Below are 20216 nucleotides of genomic sequence, written 5' to 3'. Positions count from 1 at the left end.
GAGTTCTATCAACGCATAATTTGACTAACACAAGACATTAAATGTATAAATCTATCAGGTAGTTGATGTTGTCTTCCGTGGGAACAGTTTTTAGTATATTTACGTTCAATTAGGATTTTTTATATAACTTATATCATTATTTCTAGGATTCAGTAACTTAACGTGATAATGTCTAATTTAATAATAATAGGTTTTCTAATCCCTGTACTCAGGATTTGCATTGATTTAATGATTTAGTGTGTTCATTTATTTATCAGTGAATCTATTAAATCTATTTTGTTTTATATAAATAGTAAAGTAAAGAGTAATTAATACTCCTAAACGTTACTATGTATTACACGTTGTATCACAAAGTGTCTCACAAAATACTGCTTATTTTCATTATTAAAATTCTTTACAAAATAATACTTTCATTACATTTTGTTGTCTATCAAAACACAATTAGAAAGAAGTGCTTCATTTTTATCTTGCGTAACAACAATATGCATGCCTCATTAGTTTAAACTTTCTACAGCCGTCCATGATGCTAGATAATTTCAGTGAAACTTTTGAAACCAGGGTCAACAAAGTCATGGTCGCGTAATAAGAAGCTAAACTTTTAAACAATTTTATCATTTATTTGTTATGATTTATCGATATCAATTTTGTTTGTTCTGCACTATTTCGATCACCAGTCTGGCACCGTTCAGACCTTAGCTACTTTCTCTTTCGACGCCTCCGTCTGTTGATCACACAAGTGCCGTGCTTGCTTACATGAACAAACGTATCTATATTACAAGTTGTATGCATGTTATGTGTTTGTGTGCGTTTTCTTGATTACATCACGTAACTTTGGCTGACGCATCAAATGAGCGAAAGGTCACTATCTATTTATACAGTCGCGCTCACTTTCCATAAGATCGTATCCGATTTAGTTTTAGATTCAGGGGTCATTCACCGTTGTCAACAGTAATTTATAGACCATTTTAATTAAAGTAACGTTTGATGTAGTAATATTATAAACTATATAAAAATGGCGACATACTTACTTAGTATTATGCCAATAAAACTTTCCGCTACATTTTGCAGCGGAGATAATTGTAAAACTTTCAACTCTGGGGTTATATTATAAGACTTAGATGTGATTGATAGATGAATGACCTTTATATCTATTTAGCATTGTTTAAAAAATGATTTAGCTAATATATCTAGTATTCAGTGCAATTCATCTTACGTAATATCAGAATTAATTTAAAAACAAGTAATTCCAACCAGCGTAAAGACATATCGTGAGACGAATCTGATAAGAGACAGTAAAGACACGTTTGCCTTTGTTTTAATATATAACATAATCAAAATCAAGTATGTTACAACAAATTATGCTTATACTTATAGTATTACTCAAAATAATCACCTTACTCTTGTTAAATACCCTATCCTGATTCACAATATTTTTTTGAAAACTGCTATCATGTTTACTACGTTTCACGAGGTTATCGCAAGTACTAATATATTGACAAAATCATATTCAGTTTACGACTTAACACTGAAAGTAAAATGAATATCATACTTTATTCGGTGATAAGATAGGCAATAATCGGGTTAAATGTAATATCAAAAGAGGTTGAATTTTAGAATTATATATGCATATTAATGTTTTACGCGCTACCTCGTACGCGTGCTTTTCATAAATAGGAAAATCAATGAAATAGACTACTTCTAGGTGGCGTATTAAGATAAAACATACACCAGTTTTTTTAGGTCTTCAGTAAGACAACTATGAAAACCGCATCCAGTTTGCGTGATTTTGGAATTAATATACAAACTAACAAAATTAAAAAAAATATTGTTTTGGCATATATTGGTCTTATTAAGATCCCTTATTATAATTTTTCTTAGATATTTCTCATGTATAGATATCGCCTAGTTACACTTTTATTATATTAGTAAAATTAACAAGATTTTTAAATTCAGATAACGAAAAATTAATAAAATAGAAACAAAAACAAAGACTTTCTAGAATTCTTGTGAAAACAAAGAGTGTAGATATTTGTATGTAGTACAGAAAAATTGGCTAGATTTTACGGTAGAAAGTTTCTTCAAATTTGGTAGATCTTGATCATGTTTTGTCTTATACTAAGTATCTATTTAGTAGACAGTTGTTAGATAGATCATTTATTAGAAACTATGCGAACAATAATAAGAATTCCATCTAACTGTAATATACTGCCATAAACATGCGGCTTTATAGCATTACAATATTACGAGTCAGAATCCGTGACTCCTGTAGTATTGTTCAAAGGTTTAGCAACAAGGCCGCGCAGCGAACTAGCTGTGTGGAAATGGATGTTATGTGATTTGTCTATTCTGTCTACAATTCGCTTTATTATAGTGAGACGTTTATTTAAAGTCAGCTGAGAAGTTCAAATTATGAATGGCAGTATTTTAATATGAATGATACAATATGGCAGTGAAATTGTATAGAGACGTAACACCATTATACTCAGGACAGTTAACTTATGACGAGCGTATCTTTTATGGGTTACAGTATTCTATATCGTTTATAGTGCTGCTCATGTCTATAGGCGACGCTTATTTTTTTTTTATCGGGCCATATGTCATTTATTATATTAAATAATACATAAAATTGGTTTCGATGATAATTGCCAGAGATAAGACGATTTCTTTAAGTAAAATCAAGGCAATGAATTAGAAAGTTATGCCTTCTTTATTTAATGTCCAACATGCTGCAATATCTTTCCTATATTTCAAAAAAATTTAAAATCACAGAATTCCTATTTCGAACGTTAATTTATTTTGTAGAGAATATATTTTATAAGATGTGTACAAATATTATAAAGTTAGTCATCATATCCAGCAACGTTGTTTCGAGTAAAAGACAAAGGCCGCGGGTAGATGGAGCCTCCGTGGGAAATTTTACTACGTACTGCTTAAATTACGTGTAAGGGTTAAGAATAATTTCAAATAAATGGGTATTGAGAGTTATGAACATAACAAAACTAGCAGATGCTCGCGGGTGCGCTTGCACATCTTATTTTTAAAGTTCTTTCTAAAATTTCCAAAATTCTTATCTTATTGAGCATTTTATGTTCATAATTAATAGACCTAAACTGCCTTTTAGATTAAAAACCAAGTAAACTCTTTGTAACCGTGTGGTCCAGGCGTAGAATGGGCCACCCCTTCCTTTACCGTAGGTATCGTAAGAGGTGACTAACGGCATTACGTAACATTATTAAAATATATAAAAGGGTTGACTCAAAATACATCGTTTATAGTCGCACATATTCTTGCAATGCACTTCTTAGTTTGTGAGGAATAACGCTCGATTCTTTTGTTTGTTTTTTTTTTATGATCTGTCTGATGCTCTCGTAACCAGCAAATGTTGCAATAGGTATAATTACTAAAATAACAACGCAGAGAAGATAAAATAACATTAATAATTGTTATAAATTTAACTTTGTTGTAGAGGGAATATAGTTCATTTTTATTCATACTAATTGGTCAGTATCAATGACATAAAATAAATTTCCGCACTTAGGGAGCAAGTTAAGAAATATACATGTCCCAGTTGTTGTTGTTAGATAACAGTTGGTTATAACGGCTTTAAAACTCTAATAATGTATTTTACCAATGGCCTCAATCTATCAATCCGCTTTGGGCTTATGTTGGGGAATAAAGCCCATGACCCTCCCCAAGGCAAGAGGAAGTCATGTCCCAACAGTAGGGCTATAAAATTACAACGCGTTCCGGTTGAATTATATTTTGTCAACAACGTATTTTTTATACGTGTTATAACTATATACCTTTCATATAAGGCACCCGGTCACGTGTCGACTTATCAATGAAAGATTAAAAGAGTAAAATATAGGTAATCTATCACATCAGTTTCAATTATTTTCGGTAATAAGTTACTTACTAACATTTTAACGATAATATATCAAATAACAATAAAACAAATTTGACGTAAATTTAAGGATTATTTAATACTTAATCCCATATCGAAGATAGGTACAAAAGTACCTATCTTTATAGAGAAAACTCTATACAGATAAGCTATGAAGGCGATCGTAGTAGAGCAATTTCTATTGATCTAGAAACCAAAGGTTTAATATAGCTAGTTAAAGTTAAACGACCTACATTCAAAGGTTCTGTTAAATTAAACCAAGTAAATTTATTATAGGCCAACGTGATAAGTATTGTGGTACTGTAATTTCTATTGTACATGAACACAAGGCAGGGTTTATATTTCAAGAAATCGTGAACTTTATTAAGTTCACTGATATAAGTAAGTAAGTATACGAGTGTAATGATAATTTAAAGCGTGGGAGCCAATCGCCTACTATATTCGTTGACATGACATGATTAAACTCAATACTCAATGGTGTAACATGTACTGTACTTATAAAATAGGAATAACATCTGAGTCCTTAGGAATGGCAACGCATGGGGGGTATCATGGGCGAAACAGTATACTCTGTTATGTCCATGGTACTGCTCATGTCTATAGGCGACGGTTACCACTTTCCATCAGGTGGGCCGTCAGCTTGTTTGCCATTCTAAGTAGTACAAAAAAAAGGTTTTTTTTTTCATTATTACTATTATTGTTATCTAGAGACAAACTTTATACAATTACACGAGAAACCTAGCCTCATTCGTTATCTGTCGCCAAGCAGCGGTATTATTTCAGTTTTAAGAGCTATAAGATAAACTACTATATTTTAGAAAGTAACATATTCTAAGTTCAACAAAAGCATGAAAGATGCAACATCTGCACACTACATTTAATATTTTTATATATATTATTTATTGCACTGGTAAGTTACATATAAAATAATGTATTTATAAATGTTGTGAGCAAGGGTGGACTTGTCTCTGACAGAGATCTCTTCCAGTCAACCCAAGACATTTAGAAAGCATTTCGTTAGCGGGCAGCTGAAATTTATCATCTAACTCAAAATTGGTGTTGCAAAAAACTTTTTATTTTATTAATATTAATTATTCGTGAAATGACTAAAATATAATTGGATAATATTTTAATTAAAGGAAATATCATCATCATCATCATTTCAGCCATTATCTGTCCACTGCTGGACACAAGCCTCCCTCATAGACTGCCATAAATAACGGTTCTGAGCCCTGAGACAATATAGAGGGTTAAAGAAAATATAGAGAGTTTAAATTAGATAATAATTTAATTTTAATAGATATTACAAATGTCGAAGAAATTTATGAAGATTACCCTTAGGTATAGGTAAGACGTTCATTAAGCAGAGACAATTTCTTGGCGAAATATAAAATTAAATATTGAATGGGCCTATAATTAACTAAAGTTACGGGTATGCTAATAAGTAGATACCTTAAGGTACGTGACAATTTTTATTACTAATGGAGCGCTGTTAAAATATTTTAATAATTGAACCTACTCTGTGTAATTTTTCGGGATCCTTTTTGATTCTATAAAAAAATAGTAAAATTGAAAGTAAAATACATATAATTTCTCTATTACTATTATTATATAAAAAATAAATTACTATAAATTTATTTCTGTTCCAATAAACTTAAATCACGTACATATCTTAATATACTTACTGCGCCCTTAAACAGTCATGCTTGATTGATGTTAACAAATTTCACATTTGAGAGATGATATTATAATTATTAAAAATCTATGAGCGTGAGAATTACGATATTATTTCAGTCTTATCACAAAACTGTGTTAAATCAAGACTTGTTTACAAAACGAATGGTCATTTACACCATATTCTTAGAATGGTGAGAGCTCTCCTATTACAGAAGTATAGGTTAGTAATGTAATACATCAAACAAACAACAGTGGTTTATATCGAATTTGACACCTGTTGTCTAGATGTTTCTGTTTGTGTGTGAATTTTATTTTTTCAGTACATAGTACGTACGTATTCAAAATATTGAAAAAGCTACCAAAACATAGTGTTTACTAGATATTTGCTACATATTTTTTATTCTATTTAAAAATATTCATATAGTTCTCACATGAAATATAGAAGTCATGACCTTACTATTTTAAAGTGAAGACGATTTTCTAATTTGAAGACAAAATGGCAATGATAATTTTATATTTTCGTGACGTTATTCATAACAACTTTTATAACCCATATCACTACTGTGATATAATCTATATCACAATAGTAATATAGAAAAATAATTAATATAATAATAATAATATAGTAATAATAATATGTGAGTGTGCTACTGCATAACTTTTGCAGTTTCATAATAAGTGAATTAGAAAATTTCTTTTTTGAAGTCGGTTAAACATAAAAGAAAATAAGTGCCCGTTATATATTCATGTAATCGCATCCAATGTGTATAAATGAATTTTCTAACTCGATTATCTATATATAGTACGTAACATAGCACATTATTACGTTAATACATTCCTAGTGACAATGCGTCACCTTGCAACCGTTCGTTGACGCATAGACGTTTTGTCAAAGCGACCTTACACAGTGCGCTGTTAGTCTAACTACTAATAACAATATCTGAGCCAACACTTCTCATTCCCTCTTATTGATGCTTTAATAAAACAGAACGAGATAAAACTATGTGAATGATGAATTTAGCCGAGATCGGCGTTCACCTTCATAAAGGCGAAGTATAGACGGCGCTAACGAAAATGAAGGGCGATAGTAGCTTCAAGTGTTTGAAGGCAACCAGCTTAGTTTACTATAATTGCTAAGACTACACGCTGTGCATTACTGCTCAACATAATTTGCCGGTATGGTGGTTGTAATTTTGAGGCAAATCATGTTGTAATCCCAACGAAGACTGCACACAATAATTCGAGATTTTTACATAAAGCAAACCAGTTTTAGTTGAGTTGAATATGGTAGCAATATGGGATTAATCCCTTTAAAAGATTTCATGTAATATAAAAACAAAATCATTATTATCATATCAGCCTTTAACTGTCCACTACTGAATATAAGCCACCCCCTTGGAGGGTTTTCCCAATACTTGCCACGCTTAGCAGGCGGATTGGAAACCGCAGTTAGGCTTTGGAGATCTTTTAAGAGAGACGCTGTTACCTATTCCTCGCCTTTCCTTAATCGCCTTTTACGACACCCAGTGGAAAGAAACGGATAACTTATTCTATGCCAGGACCATACGGCAGGGCATGGTAATGGCAAAAAGAAAAATATTGCCCAACATACACCCTCATATTTTTTTAAGCTATATTATTCATTTTGTTGCTTTCAGTTGTATAGTGAATTGATAAAGTGTTAACTATATCTATGCTTAACTGCACTCATAGATATATCATAAAGTATATATAGGAGGGAAAGAAATTGTTAGTAATGAGATCTAAAACATCCATTGTTAGCAATATACCCTTTCAAATGGGCCTCCATGCGGTTTCTCGGGAAACTATAGTAGTTAATTGTTGTGGATTTCGTCATGACAAGCTAACTAACCTACTTTCATCCTCACTTAACATTTCTCAGTGGTATCTCGGCAGCATGTAGTGATAGCGCAGGTGGAGTTACCATTCCATTTTCACCCATCATAAATACCACAAAGCATAACAACCAATAAATGGCCCACTACTGGACACGAGTCTCCTCATAAAGGGACAATAATAGGCCACTATTACTACATTGTCCTGATCTAATGTAGTAAATAGACAATTTATGACCACTTATGTCATTTACAGGATGTCGTAAGAGATCTACGAGTAAGAAAATGGAGTAGAAACAAGAATGAAATCTTAAAATAATTCCCTATACCAAGACGGTTAAAACCCTAATGGTAAGAAATGGTTGTGCCCAGCAATGGGACGGTAAAGGAATTTTATAGTATATGATATGGTGTATATATAGTATTAGTAAAATAGGGTTATGAACGGATATTATGACGGATCTCGAAACCTACTTTATGTTCGGCGCGCCCATATTTCCACCTACGTTCCTGTAATTAAATATGTATAGTGCACCTAATATAATTAGATTTATATTTTTACAAGCTACTTTTTAGTGTTAACGACACTTCTTCACTATGATAAAGTACCAAAGGGTATTTTAATATAAAGTAGTAGTATAGTAATTTTGTACGCTGTAATAGGGATGAAAAGTAATGGTGTAATCTAAGGTCGCTGCAAGACGGAATAACTTTAAAGTTTACAAAAATGTATTGTTATTTGTTTAAAAATATATTTTATAAAATAATTCGTTATTCATTTCAAAGGTTGACTAGTAAAAATCGATACTAGCATTAAGTCCATCTTTTGTACAATAATTTAAATAAATATTTTTTATAGATCTGGAATTTATTTTATACCACTGAGGTGGAAATAGATCTTTCTGTACTCAGTTTCTTTTAAATATAAATAAAAAAAAAAAAAACCAACAAAATTACATTTTAAACATAAAATCCCAAGTCACATATTGGCATGAAACATTAACATGTGACGTCACATTCGCATACAGTTTTCCTCTACTTTCACCGACCTTGATGAGCGAACTTACATTTTCATAGCAATTTACACAAAATTACAAATTAAGTCCATAGTTATAAAGCATAAAATTGCACAATATATGTATATATTTTTATTTAATTAATAACATATAAATGCACCGTATTTCAGTAGAGTAATGGCGCCAAAAGAGATTTTTAACATAAATAAATGTTGGAGAAAGTAATATAATTATTTTGGTAAGTTTATATCTATTTTTAGCAAGCTTAACTGACATTAATAATAATTATTACAATTATTGTAAACGTGTGTTCTGAGTACGTGGTTTGTTTACGTGGTTATATCTTTTCTTTATTAGCTGAGGAACGAATTACAAATAACTTACTATACAATTTTAAGTAAAAATATTTTTACTTAATATTGGTAGAGTTCTGCGAATAGTAGACGAAGCAAATATAGCCAGTATATTTAACAGTATTAATAGCTTAAATTATTAAAATTGTGTTCGAGATTGCGTTCATAAAAAAAATTTACTTCAATTGTGACAATATCAGTTATTTTCCTCTAAAAACTAAACTACTGAACTGATTTTGATTAAATTTCTATGGGACTAATCCGTAAGTGTATCCTTTCATATAAAAATTCCAAATCGGTTTAGAACTAATTGAGTCATGAGGTAGCAAACATAAAAATTCTTTAACTCCTTCTTTTTGAAGTTGGTTGAAAATAAATATATAAATAAATATATCTTTCTATTTTTCTTCGACATTGTTTTGAAATCAAGTATTAATTACTAAACACGTGGCTTCGAAATAAACCAGTATTTTTGAAATCAATGTTAAATTTGTAAAGTTACTTGTATGTATGTAATTTGTAACTCGATTATGTAGATGCGTGCGTAAGTATACGTATTTGTAACAGGTTGCTTGAGAGATAGCCTAAACGAAATACGAGCGCGTGGTGATAGTTTAGTGATAACACGGCAAGCCACTACGGGCAGGGCTTCGCGCCCGAGCCGCAATCGTTAGATAAACAAATGGGTCACTGAACCGACCCAGTTTCGCAGAGTCCATACGACGGCTCCGTATGCGCGTTTTCGTCAAAAAACGCACACACCACAGACTAGGCACAGCACTAATCAACGCACACATTCATACGCGAGTACGCAAACGATAGGTTTCATAGATACACTACCAGTACTTAGAGAACTCACAAAGTTCTCGATTCGAATCAAAGTCGAAGCGAAAAAGGCCATTATTTATAAGCGAATGTAACATACTCGTAAAAGGTAAAGAATGAATATTGTGGCATAGCTAGCGTTATTTTTTTTTATCAGATACATGAATTCATGATATTTGACTGGTTAATAAATTTATAAATCCATGTAAATAGGTAATTTCCGTTCATTTCATCAAATATTATACAGAAAGTTATGGAAATATAAATGAAAACAACGTCGTGTAGTCATTATCGATCAGAAAAATATATTTACTATTTTAATAGGAATTCAATATTTTATTTTACAAATGATATGTTGAACTCTTTTATATTTATTGATTTAAGTCTATATTGAGTTTTGTTTGTTGTTTAGTTTCTCATAGCATAGGATATCTAAGTTTGAGGACCAGATAATCGATATGATTATTTGTCATTTTACTCAATACTATCACGATATTAAATAATTATAACATTATTATTATTTAAAGTGCCGAAAAAAGTGAGAATAAAGTGAGATTATCTATGACATCGTAGTACTGAAATGCTATTATTCGTATACTACTACTTGTCTATATGTGTAACTGTGGGTGTGCAAATCGGTTACTGCGCTAGTAATAATGCATTAGTAATGGTTGGAATATAGCCACAGATCATTAACGTCATTTGTAAAACAATGTTGAATATATAGTTAATAATAATAAATTTGACAAATTGCTTTACTCGATTAGTATATATATCATTTGAGCAAATAAATATTATTGTTAGCAAAATCAATTATGATTACATTAAATAATACATATTAAAATAAATTGGTAAAATACTTAATTTTTGAATTAAGTACCTTTCCCGTTTGTTCGTTGTTAATTTAAAGATTTTCCGATAGATGGCGGTACTGTTGAAAGCAAATAAGTAAAACAACATGGCGACTAATGCCGAGAATGTTTAAAAACTTCTATAACAGATATTTTATTAAAAATAACACAAATACTAAAATTATTTTTACACATAGACGTATAAGTATTTGTAAAACTAATAATTTAAAACAAATACATATATAATATAGTGCAATTATACTATTTTTTCTACAAAATTACTAGTGTTTGGTGCAAAACTGGTAAATAAAAAAATATAAAGTGTATAAAGTCACACAGATTGCGAGAATAGTAATAATCGAAGCAATATGATGTGTAGTTTATAATGAACAACATTTTGCCAAGTGTTTACAATGTATTTAAAATTTGGTCGTCATAACTTTACGACACAAATGTAAATAAAAAATAAGACAAGTTTAATTTCTAACGGAAAAATAGAGATGAATATTAAAACGTATATTTGTAAAATATTATTATTTTAAGTATTTTTAAAGATAGTTGTTGTTTTTTTTCTGGCCAGCTCATTATATATTTTTCATTTTTATTAAAATGAGTAGGTATACCTACATTAAGTTTCGTAAGTAAACACGTATAACGTGCGGTGAGTGCGTGGCCGCCTTTATAATAAACGAATGAATGAAAACAAGAGATCTGCGAAGTGCATGCCAACGTGAAAGAAAATACAGTAAACATTAAAGCTTTAAATACTAGACGAACACATCATCTCACCGTAAAACATTTTGTTCATTTGGCTCGGCCCGGCTAGGTTTATCGTGTTTGTGTCCATTAAAGAGCAAAGTTCGCGCCTCGCAGAGTTCTATAAAATCGTTTTCATAAAACAGTTCATCACTGTAACGTGTCATAGGAATACCGTGGTAGTGGTCACAGGAGCGAGCGAGCGAACAAGCGAGCGTGCAACGGAGCGAGAGTCGGGCTCGCGTTGGCGCCCGCACGGAAGTAGGTTAGTAACTAAAGTTTTGTTTGCGTGAGGCTGCGGCGCGCTGCACTCGGCTCGCTAGTACCGGCGCGCAGCTCCGCTCGTGCTCGCGACCCTCCTCGTCTCCCCCCACCGCGCTCGCGCATCTTTGATCTTTCACTTTCGGAACGTCGCCGCCCGCCCTCACGCGGCCATTGTTGCGCCCCTGAATGCGTCGTAGCGATGCTTTTCATAATGACTCCATTCAAACATACCCCCGGGAACAATTGCGTTAATGTTGTTATTCCTTAATAGGTACTTACATTTATTTATAGACTTTTGACTAATAATTTGGTACGCAAGGCGAACTTCATGCTATTGGCGTTCTCTACTCCACGAGTGGAGCAATAAATTCATTCATTCATACAAGAAGACGTAGCTACCATTACCATCATTAATATAGGTCAATTACAATTTTTTATATCTACAATTTAATGTTGTTATTTGTTGATGTCACTATTAATATATTTGATCCTGTCTATATGCTCTTTAAATTCTTATATGGTTTATTGTGTAAATAAAATAAATAAATTTATTAATAAAGGTTAATCAAATTATTGTTAATAAAATAAAACCAATATAGTATGATTTCAATACAAATGATGTAAAAGTAACCCTCAAACCATAGCATAAACAAAGTAGGGTTTTCTCATGAGGGATCATAGACTGGTAGGTACACGGTACATCACACGCATTCGAGCACTCATTGTCGATGGTTATGTAAGGCGGAGGCCGCGTCGGTGCCGCTGCTTCGAGTCAACGAACGGCATTGACATGCGTCCGCCGCCCGCGCGCCGCGCTCGCCCCCGTGACGCCCCTCGTCGCTGCTGAAACCAGCAGCTGCAAAATTGGGTCACTAGCTCCGAGCCACCTCACGTACAACCGACCAGTCAAAACTGACCTCTTGCGTTCCGCACATTTTCAATAGACATGTGCCACAGCGGAAGACTCGCCACTGTACCATAGCTCAATAATGATGGTGATAAGACAACAAATAAAACAACTTTTTACTGTTAAAAATAACAAAGTATGTAATTCATATACTGGCAATTTGAATATGAAATTGCTTCTGTTTCCTTCATAATGATTTTATAAGTGAGATGTATTCCGGTTTATATAGGTATATCCTCAACACAAATACAACGACTCTATATTGAATTAACATGTCTTTGAAAAAATACAATGATAGGTATAGCGTTAATCAGTCTAAAAAATAATATTTCAACCATAATTTGAGTTTTGTCTTTAATATGTTTTTAATATAATTAATTGCGATTTTCAAGTACTAATTGTACATTATAGATGTGAAAATTAACACTATTATTAAAATTGATATTTTTATATTAGAAATAGCTTGAATAGTTTCTAATATCAATGCATGAAAACGGAGAAGGAAAACAGCACTGCGCCGACATCGAACGCTCGAGTCAACGAACGTCATTGAAGTGCATTGCCAGACGATCCTCGACTGTTCTGCTCATGATTTAACGTTTGAAATACTTCGACAGAAATATACAACCTAGCCTTGGCTCCAACTGGCCTGGCTGACTTAGACATTCTATCTACTTTTACAAGTACATGAGCGAAGGCTCCAGTACTCTTTGGTACTTATTGCACTTCGTACTAGTCGATGCTAGTTTATCGCTAACGTCAGCTTTGTATGCAACCTTACGTAACGTTCTAATTCTTGTTCAATACTTTCATTGGATTACCACACGTATGTAAATGCGTGAAGACAACTTGAAAGATCTATTAAATAACTAGCTATTCCGCATTAAAGAGTAAACCTATTCACCGACTCAAATTTGAATAATATTATAGATCGTTTAAATGTTGGTCAACTATAAAATATCACATAAACATGGTTATTTTGCATGACTCAAAACCTAGACCTAATTTATACCTCGTTCTTAGAATGAAAATATTATTATATGAAAACAAAGACGAGGAAAATGTTATAAGATTAAATTCATAAAATAAAATCATATAAACGATGGGTAAAGGTTTAAATAATTGAATTTATTCATATATTTCGTTACTTTTGTCTTATATAATTGTGATTAATGCCATAAGAGACCACGACGATGACAAAATCCTTCTAAAAGTACAGTTCCATTTCAAGTCCAGAAATAATAGCAACTTAGTATATAATGAATAAATTTAGTAAATAAGGCATACTTCTACACTGTCATCAGTAAATTTAAATAATTTACAATATATATTAACTTCGCCTTTTGTACCAAACTTTTTATAATATGGTCTATAAAGAATAAATAAATATATTATTACTATATCCAATTAAAATACTTAATAGAACTTATATACAATTAAATTACAGCTGATAAAAGATAATAGCATTAGAGATCGACATTCAAACCGGATCATACAAGGTCAAGAAAATAGTAAATATATCAATGTATTAACAATAGATAGATGCATGTTAAATTATCAATATTTTATTATTAATAAAATAGTTAAATCAGATACTTGTATTTTATTATTTTATTACTTATTACGTCCTAATTTTATTAAGGAATGTTGTCAAGCCAGTGATAATAATTATTGCATAAAAGTTGAGCCAATATTAAATCGTATTGCATTAACAACTGCATAATAGAGATACACAATAAGAGAATTATAAATAAAGACTGTAAAGTTTAGGTTTTATAAGAAAATTTGCTAACATTGAAAGTGCGTCACTACATTTTAAATTGAATAAATTAAATACGATAATATATATTTGCTAGTATATTATCCCCCTGTAATTATAAGAATTCTATATATTACTAAATAAAATATATATACTTAGAAAACGAAACAAATAGGGCCTTTCATCTTGGTACAGGTAAAAGGATCAAAGGTACAAAACGGGTGAAGCGTAAAAAGAAATGCGAGATGGATACATGGGGTATTTAAAGTGCAGTAGGTACGGTTCCAAGGGTGTTATAGCCGCCCTAGTTTCTGTGCGCGCAAAGCCTGCATTGGGTGAACGGACGTCATTGACCTACCTAGTACCTGCGCGGTAGTGATACCCCCCTCTCTAGCCACCACTCCCCGACGTCCGACCAGACTGATAAATATAGAGATCTCCGGGAATATGGCATTGAAACAACTATGCACACAATAACGTTGGATTGTATAGATACTAGTGTATGCGTCAAAATATCATACGTCAAACCACTAAATCAATACAAACCTCCAGGACGCCGAATGTTAATTGGTAACACGTTGATTCAAAGACCAGTACCGTCACTCGTCACTGTCTCGTCACAGTATCTGGAAATATACAGGGTGTAACAGAAAGAGTATTTATCATAATTCGAAAGAATATTTTGATAGTGGGAGTGTTACAATTATGTTTCCAAAGAAAAGATTATTGAGTTTTATTAATCATTAGGTATTAACCTTGTATGAAAAAGATAGTATATATATATATATATATATATATATATATATATAGTATTTAAGATAGATAAAAAAGACAAGATCAAATATATTCTCATGCTGTTAATATTTAATTAAATTTCATAGATAGTATATTTTATCATAATTGAGATAGGAAAAGCCAGTATTACCATTTTTTAAATTTTATTCCACTAAAACTTAATCCTGACAAAATTAGTACAAAACAAACAGGGAAGTAAAACCTTTAGATTATAGAAAAAAAAAAACAGAGCTCTAAATTGATTTATAATTGGTAAACATGTTGCATAACATACACAAATATATAATAAAAAAGAAATACAGTGGAAGTAAGGACCTTATTCTATTAAATAAACATACAAAATCTAGGTAAGTATCTTTGGTGTATACAAATATATCATAAAAGATATCGAAAATTCGCTCTAACTTACTGTTAGAAAATACAAATAAAAAACGAACCATCGATGATGAACAAACGTTCACATCTATAAATCGGATCGTGATTTAATACGATTAGCCACATCGGTTCATCATTATACTGTACAAATATAAATAGTTGATTATATTTATTTATTCATCAGAGAGGTAGAAAGTGAGAGAATCAACAAATTTTCGATCATTTGTCGATTACAGAAGTTAGGAATACAAAAATAATAACGATTTTCGGTTCGTCGATATATGAATGATGCCTTATAATATGTAGAAATACTTCAATATTTGCCATTAAATAATGACACAGACATGCCAATATATTTATCTACGATAATAATGATTCAATAATGAAGTATTTATGGTTTGCTCTTAGACTTTAATCGATTAGATTAGATTTTAATTGTTTCATGTTTCGACCAACGTTAAAACATAAATTAGGTCAGAATTCTGATATAGTTAGTATATGATAAATAGCAAACTTCAAATTGCAATAGGCTCTTATTTAATTATAAAAATCTACCTAGATCAAGAAAAAAATGACAATCGAATAAAAAACTGATTGTATGACTACGTATGTATATAGAAAACTGCGTGGATCTACAATAGTTTTTAGGTTCATAAATATTCGGTTATTTAATTCATTTTTCATACAACATTAAATACTCATTCTTAATAAAAAAATATATATAACTTGTATGACTGAAAGCAGCAAACTTAAGCCACGCTACAGTTTTAATACGTACAAAGTTTATACTCTTACCCGACCTAGGTGCGCAATATTATTCTAAACCTAGGTCAGGAAAAAAGTTCTTTCGTAGAAGAAAAATGCCAGTATCTACAATTAATATAGTCAAAGGGTCAGAATACTGATTAATATATTATTTACCTTAATATTTTTGAATCATTGTTTATTATGTATATTTCGTCCAACGACAAAATTCAAATTAAATCAAAACAAGTGCAGTTGTTGAGAACTAAGAAATTTAAACCACACTAACTTCTCAGTTGATTATTTATCAAAAAGCACCTTGATTAATAATAAATAAAACCAAAAATAATAATAAATAAAAAAAGGAAAATAAGTACTTAAAAAATATAACTATATGAAAAATATATCGGTACATATTTATGAAGTATTTTCCATACTCCAATCGCGTGGAGCCCTCATTTTCTGTTTACGTGAGAATTTCAAATTTAGTATCCACTTAGCACCTAAGAACCCCTATATGTATTTCTTACTTTTAGACCCAGAATTTTTTTTTATGCGTTAGTTTATCAGTCAGCTTTTCCTTTTATATATTGATTATATATTTACAAGTGTTCAAAAATATCAGGGGTGTTATTTCACGTAATACGTGGGTCGCTGAAGGGCGCGGAGGGGGAGGGTGCGAGGCCAACACGTGCGGGTTGCACCGGGTGAACGAACGTCATTGACCCACCTCCGGGGCCTACTTACACCGCGACGATAACACCCCCACCGATAACGTTTATCTGTGCACCAGTTTATTCTAATAATAATAGTAGATTGGAGTTTTCTTTGAATTATTGGACCATTTCGTTATTTTATTGCCGACTATGCAACTTTTGTGGCAATAACAAATTAATAAGTTTTTTTTTGTTTCTTTGAATTAAATAATATAAACACAAACAGTAAAAATTATAATAAGTATGGATCGTAGAATAACATCTATATTATTCTATAGTATCTAGAAATATTATCCTTAAAAAATGATGTCGTACAATACAGTTAAGCAACGGAATAGAAAGGAGAAAATCACGCCATTTTCAAATTAAGAAAAAAATTTTGCAATTTTTGAACGGAAAGGTTTTTGTAAACGTTAAATAAATAAAAGATTGTAAAGAACAAAAATAATTACAATTATATTTACTAACAAAAACATCACCCACATTATTTCGCCGAGTACGTTTGAATCCAAAGGATATGTAAACCGCCATCTATCGGAATAAGTTGTTTTCTTAACGTATTAGAATATTAATACGCACTTTGAGTCAGGGTAAGGGTTAAAATACGTATGTGGTCATTATTTGTAAGTTCTATAAATTACATACCTTCATGCTTAATTATTTGCATACTTTAAATTACATATACGCTATCAATTAAAACATGTTTAACAATAATATAACTAATTGATAAATAAACAAATGCATATAGCAAATATTTATTGTTAAAACTGACGCGACACAATGTTCAAATAACCCACGTTATCACGGTTTTCCTTCTAGTCGTATACCAGTAATTTTATGCCAATGTCAAGTATAACCAGATTACGACTCCTCAGTTGATTCTGTATCCTACCTTGCAATTATTATTAGCGATTGGTTTAATCGTTACTGTAAATATTTTGTATAAAAACCCTTACTAATATATTAAACTGTTGACCAGACAAACGGTATCACGCCCAAATTTAATTTTTATTTCTTGATTTCTTGTAAATAATTTTTCGAGTAATAAACAAAGCCACTGTTATGTTAATAATTAGTATATTTAGATAATTAATTAGATAATCGTCTGTGTGATTCCAGCATATAATCGACCATCCTGTGGGTGTCATAAAGGAACTTAATGGCAGAGGGTGGTCAGTAGCGACCCCCATAAAACATCTCTAAAAGTCTAACCGCGGTTGCCAATATATCTGTTAAGCGTGGCAACTACTGGCAAATCTCCCCCTATGGGGAAGGATTACATTCAGCAGTGGACAATTAACAGCTAAAATAATAATAATAATGATGAACTAGATAATTGCGGTGAAAGACTTTAGTAAATATAATATAAAGACATAAATAAATTAATTATATAATATTTTTATATGTACTCTATTTATAATATTCGTATAATTTTCAGTACCTACTTTTAGAAGTATTTAATACGTCTATATGACAGAGAGATCTTTCAAAGTTGCTAGATATAATGACATTATGACATACGTGAATGAAGTTGCGGGTAGGTATAATTTAGTACTACACGTAGAGAGTTCATGCGGGTAGAATTACTAGTGAAAGCCGGTTCAATACGTTTGGTTTCTATCATAGGAATAAATTAACTACTAACAGTAATATTTAAAGATAAGGGAGGTAAAACATATCGGGATTTCCCTGTTTCATTTAAGTTTGATAGTCATTGTTCAGGTCCTCTGCTAGAGACAATTGGATAATTATTATCTATGATTTATCAATAATATCTTATTATTATTTAAATAAATAACAAATTGTTAGAAAATTTACTCTAAAAATCAAGATATCAGCGATTATAAATAAGGTTTTATCGCCTTGTGGTGGTGTTATCCACACCATCGATGTCCGTTGCACTAGAGTCCGCTTCCGGCCTCGGAGGCCGATCAATACGATTCGGGGAACGAACCCGTGACCTCCAGCTAGGAACTGGGGCGCCGCGCACGCGCTGCCACCACCGCGGTCGGTGCATCCGCTGCTAGCACCATTTTGAATTGCTAATAATCTATCTAACGTGACGCGACTGAAAGGGACGAGGGCTCTTAGCTTCTCCGAGATACTACATTTGCAATATTGCTGAAAGGCATTAGGAGCTAAAAAGCCCCCGTTAAAAGCTAATAATAGAATCATTTTTTGTTTTGTAATATTTTAGTAATGTTATATTTTTTTGTACTGATTATTGGGTTTGAATTAATAAATTAAGAGGGCTACCACAGACTCTATGACTATATAAATCCCATTATTTGAAAAATAATTATATTAAAAACACTTGAAAGAGAAATTTGAGAAATTAATTAATTACATAAATGGGTCTCCTCTTCTTTATTGAAAAGAGGAAGGTAGTTAAGGATTTTGGTCCTTAAAAATTAATGGTAATGTCTTATTATTATAATTCATTCCCTTCATCATGTTATTGGATAATAAAATTAATATTATATGTGGTTGTAGAAGAACGTATGCTGTAGTTTTGTATAATGATTTTGATCAGTAATGACTTTTGTTGACGCTAACAAAATGAAACAATTGCATGAAAAAAGTCGCAAAATACCTGACTGTAAAACTTTGACAATTTATGGCCACCATATATGTAATATATTTTATATTGTCGTCACGTAGCATATGTGGGGCTCCCATAACGATATTCAAGAGGAACTGTTTTCTGAAGAGAAACGTTGTGCCATAGATCTGATTTTTGACGCAATGGATTTGACCAACAAGGCACTCTGTACACGAATCGTTATATAATTAATTTCGTATAATAGGGTTGTTAATAAAAATACCATCATATGTTGTGTATTACAAGTTCAAAAACTCCTTGAGTTTACATATATAACGTACCTCCATGTGAATGTATATTACGCATCATAAAACACCCGAAAAATATTTCCTTTTTTGACAGTCGGATAAAAACACCGCTAATCTAATCAGCGTAAACTAAGTCGTGTGATTTAGTAGGTAATAAATAGTATTTAAGCCACTTAGCAAATTATCTTACAAGAATGATTGATGGTTAGAGAGTAAACTTTCATTTTATTTGGTAGAATACAAATATGGCATTTACGGCAGTTGTCGTGTCGAAAATTATCTAGATTGATAACATCTGGCTATAGCTTTTCATTTTAGTTTCACTTTTTTAAATGCGGTCAGAAAAATATAGCTTTTTCTATATGATAAATATTTTATAAGTATGACTGAGTTTGTCAAATATTTATTACGTAGAAACTCAGAAAGAAATGCACAATAAGAAATCTTTGAAATGTAGCTAATATTTTAAAGTTAAAAAAACACTTGCAAAATTTTTAGAATTTCTGCACGTTTTTTTTTGTCATCGTCTCTCGTAAAAACGAGGTTGAAGATTAAACTTGAAGGAGGC

At 31.5% G+C, this 20216-nt stretch overlaps 1 protein-coding gene across 3 annotated transcripts in view; it reads right to left on the bottom strand.

Moving 5' to 3' along the window:
• Positions 1-14748, bottom strand: part of LOC113522727 (hormone receptor 4) — a 73697-nt gene extending 58949 nt beyond the window's left edge. Inside the window, exon 1 of one of the 3 annotated variants that reach the window (XM_052897365.1) lies at positions 14715-14748. Coding sequence is in view for 1 of the 3 variants with exons in the window: in XM_052897363.1 (XP_052753323.1) it covers positions 11272-11329 (58 nt within the window). In the remaining 2 variants the exon portion in view is untranslated. Of the gene's footprint in view, positions 1-11271; positions 11488-14714 lie in introns of those variants that run through there. The other 2 variants (XM_052897363.1, XM_052897364.1) reach the window with 2 other exon arrangements.
• Between the last annotated feature and the right edge of the window lie 5468 nt (positions 14749-20216).

Source organism: Galleria mellonella, unplaced genomic scaffold (genome assembly GCF_026898425.1).
Source record: "Galleria mellonella isolate WM207_F2 unplaced genomic scaffold, CSIRO_AGI_GalMel_v1 utg36, whole genome shotgun sequence".
Lineage (NCBI taxonomy): Eukaryota > Metazoa > Arthropoda > Insecta > Lepidoptera > Pyralidae > Galleria > Galleria mellonella.
This window is presented reverse-complemented; position numbering and strand designations above follow the sequence as displayed.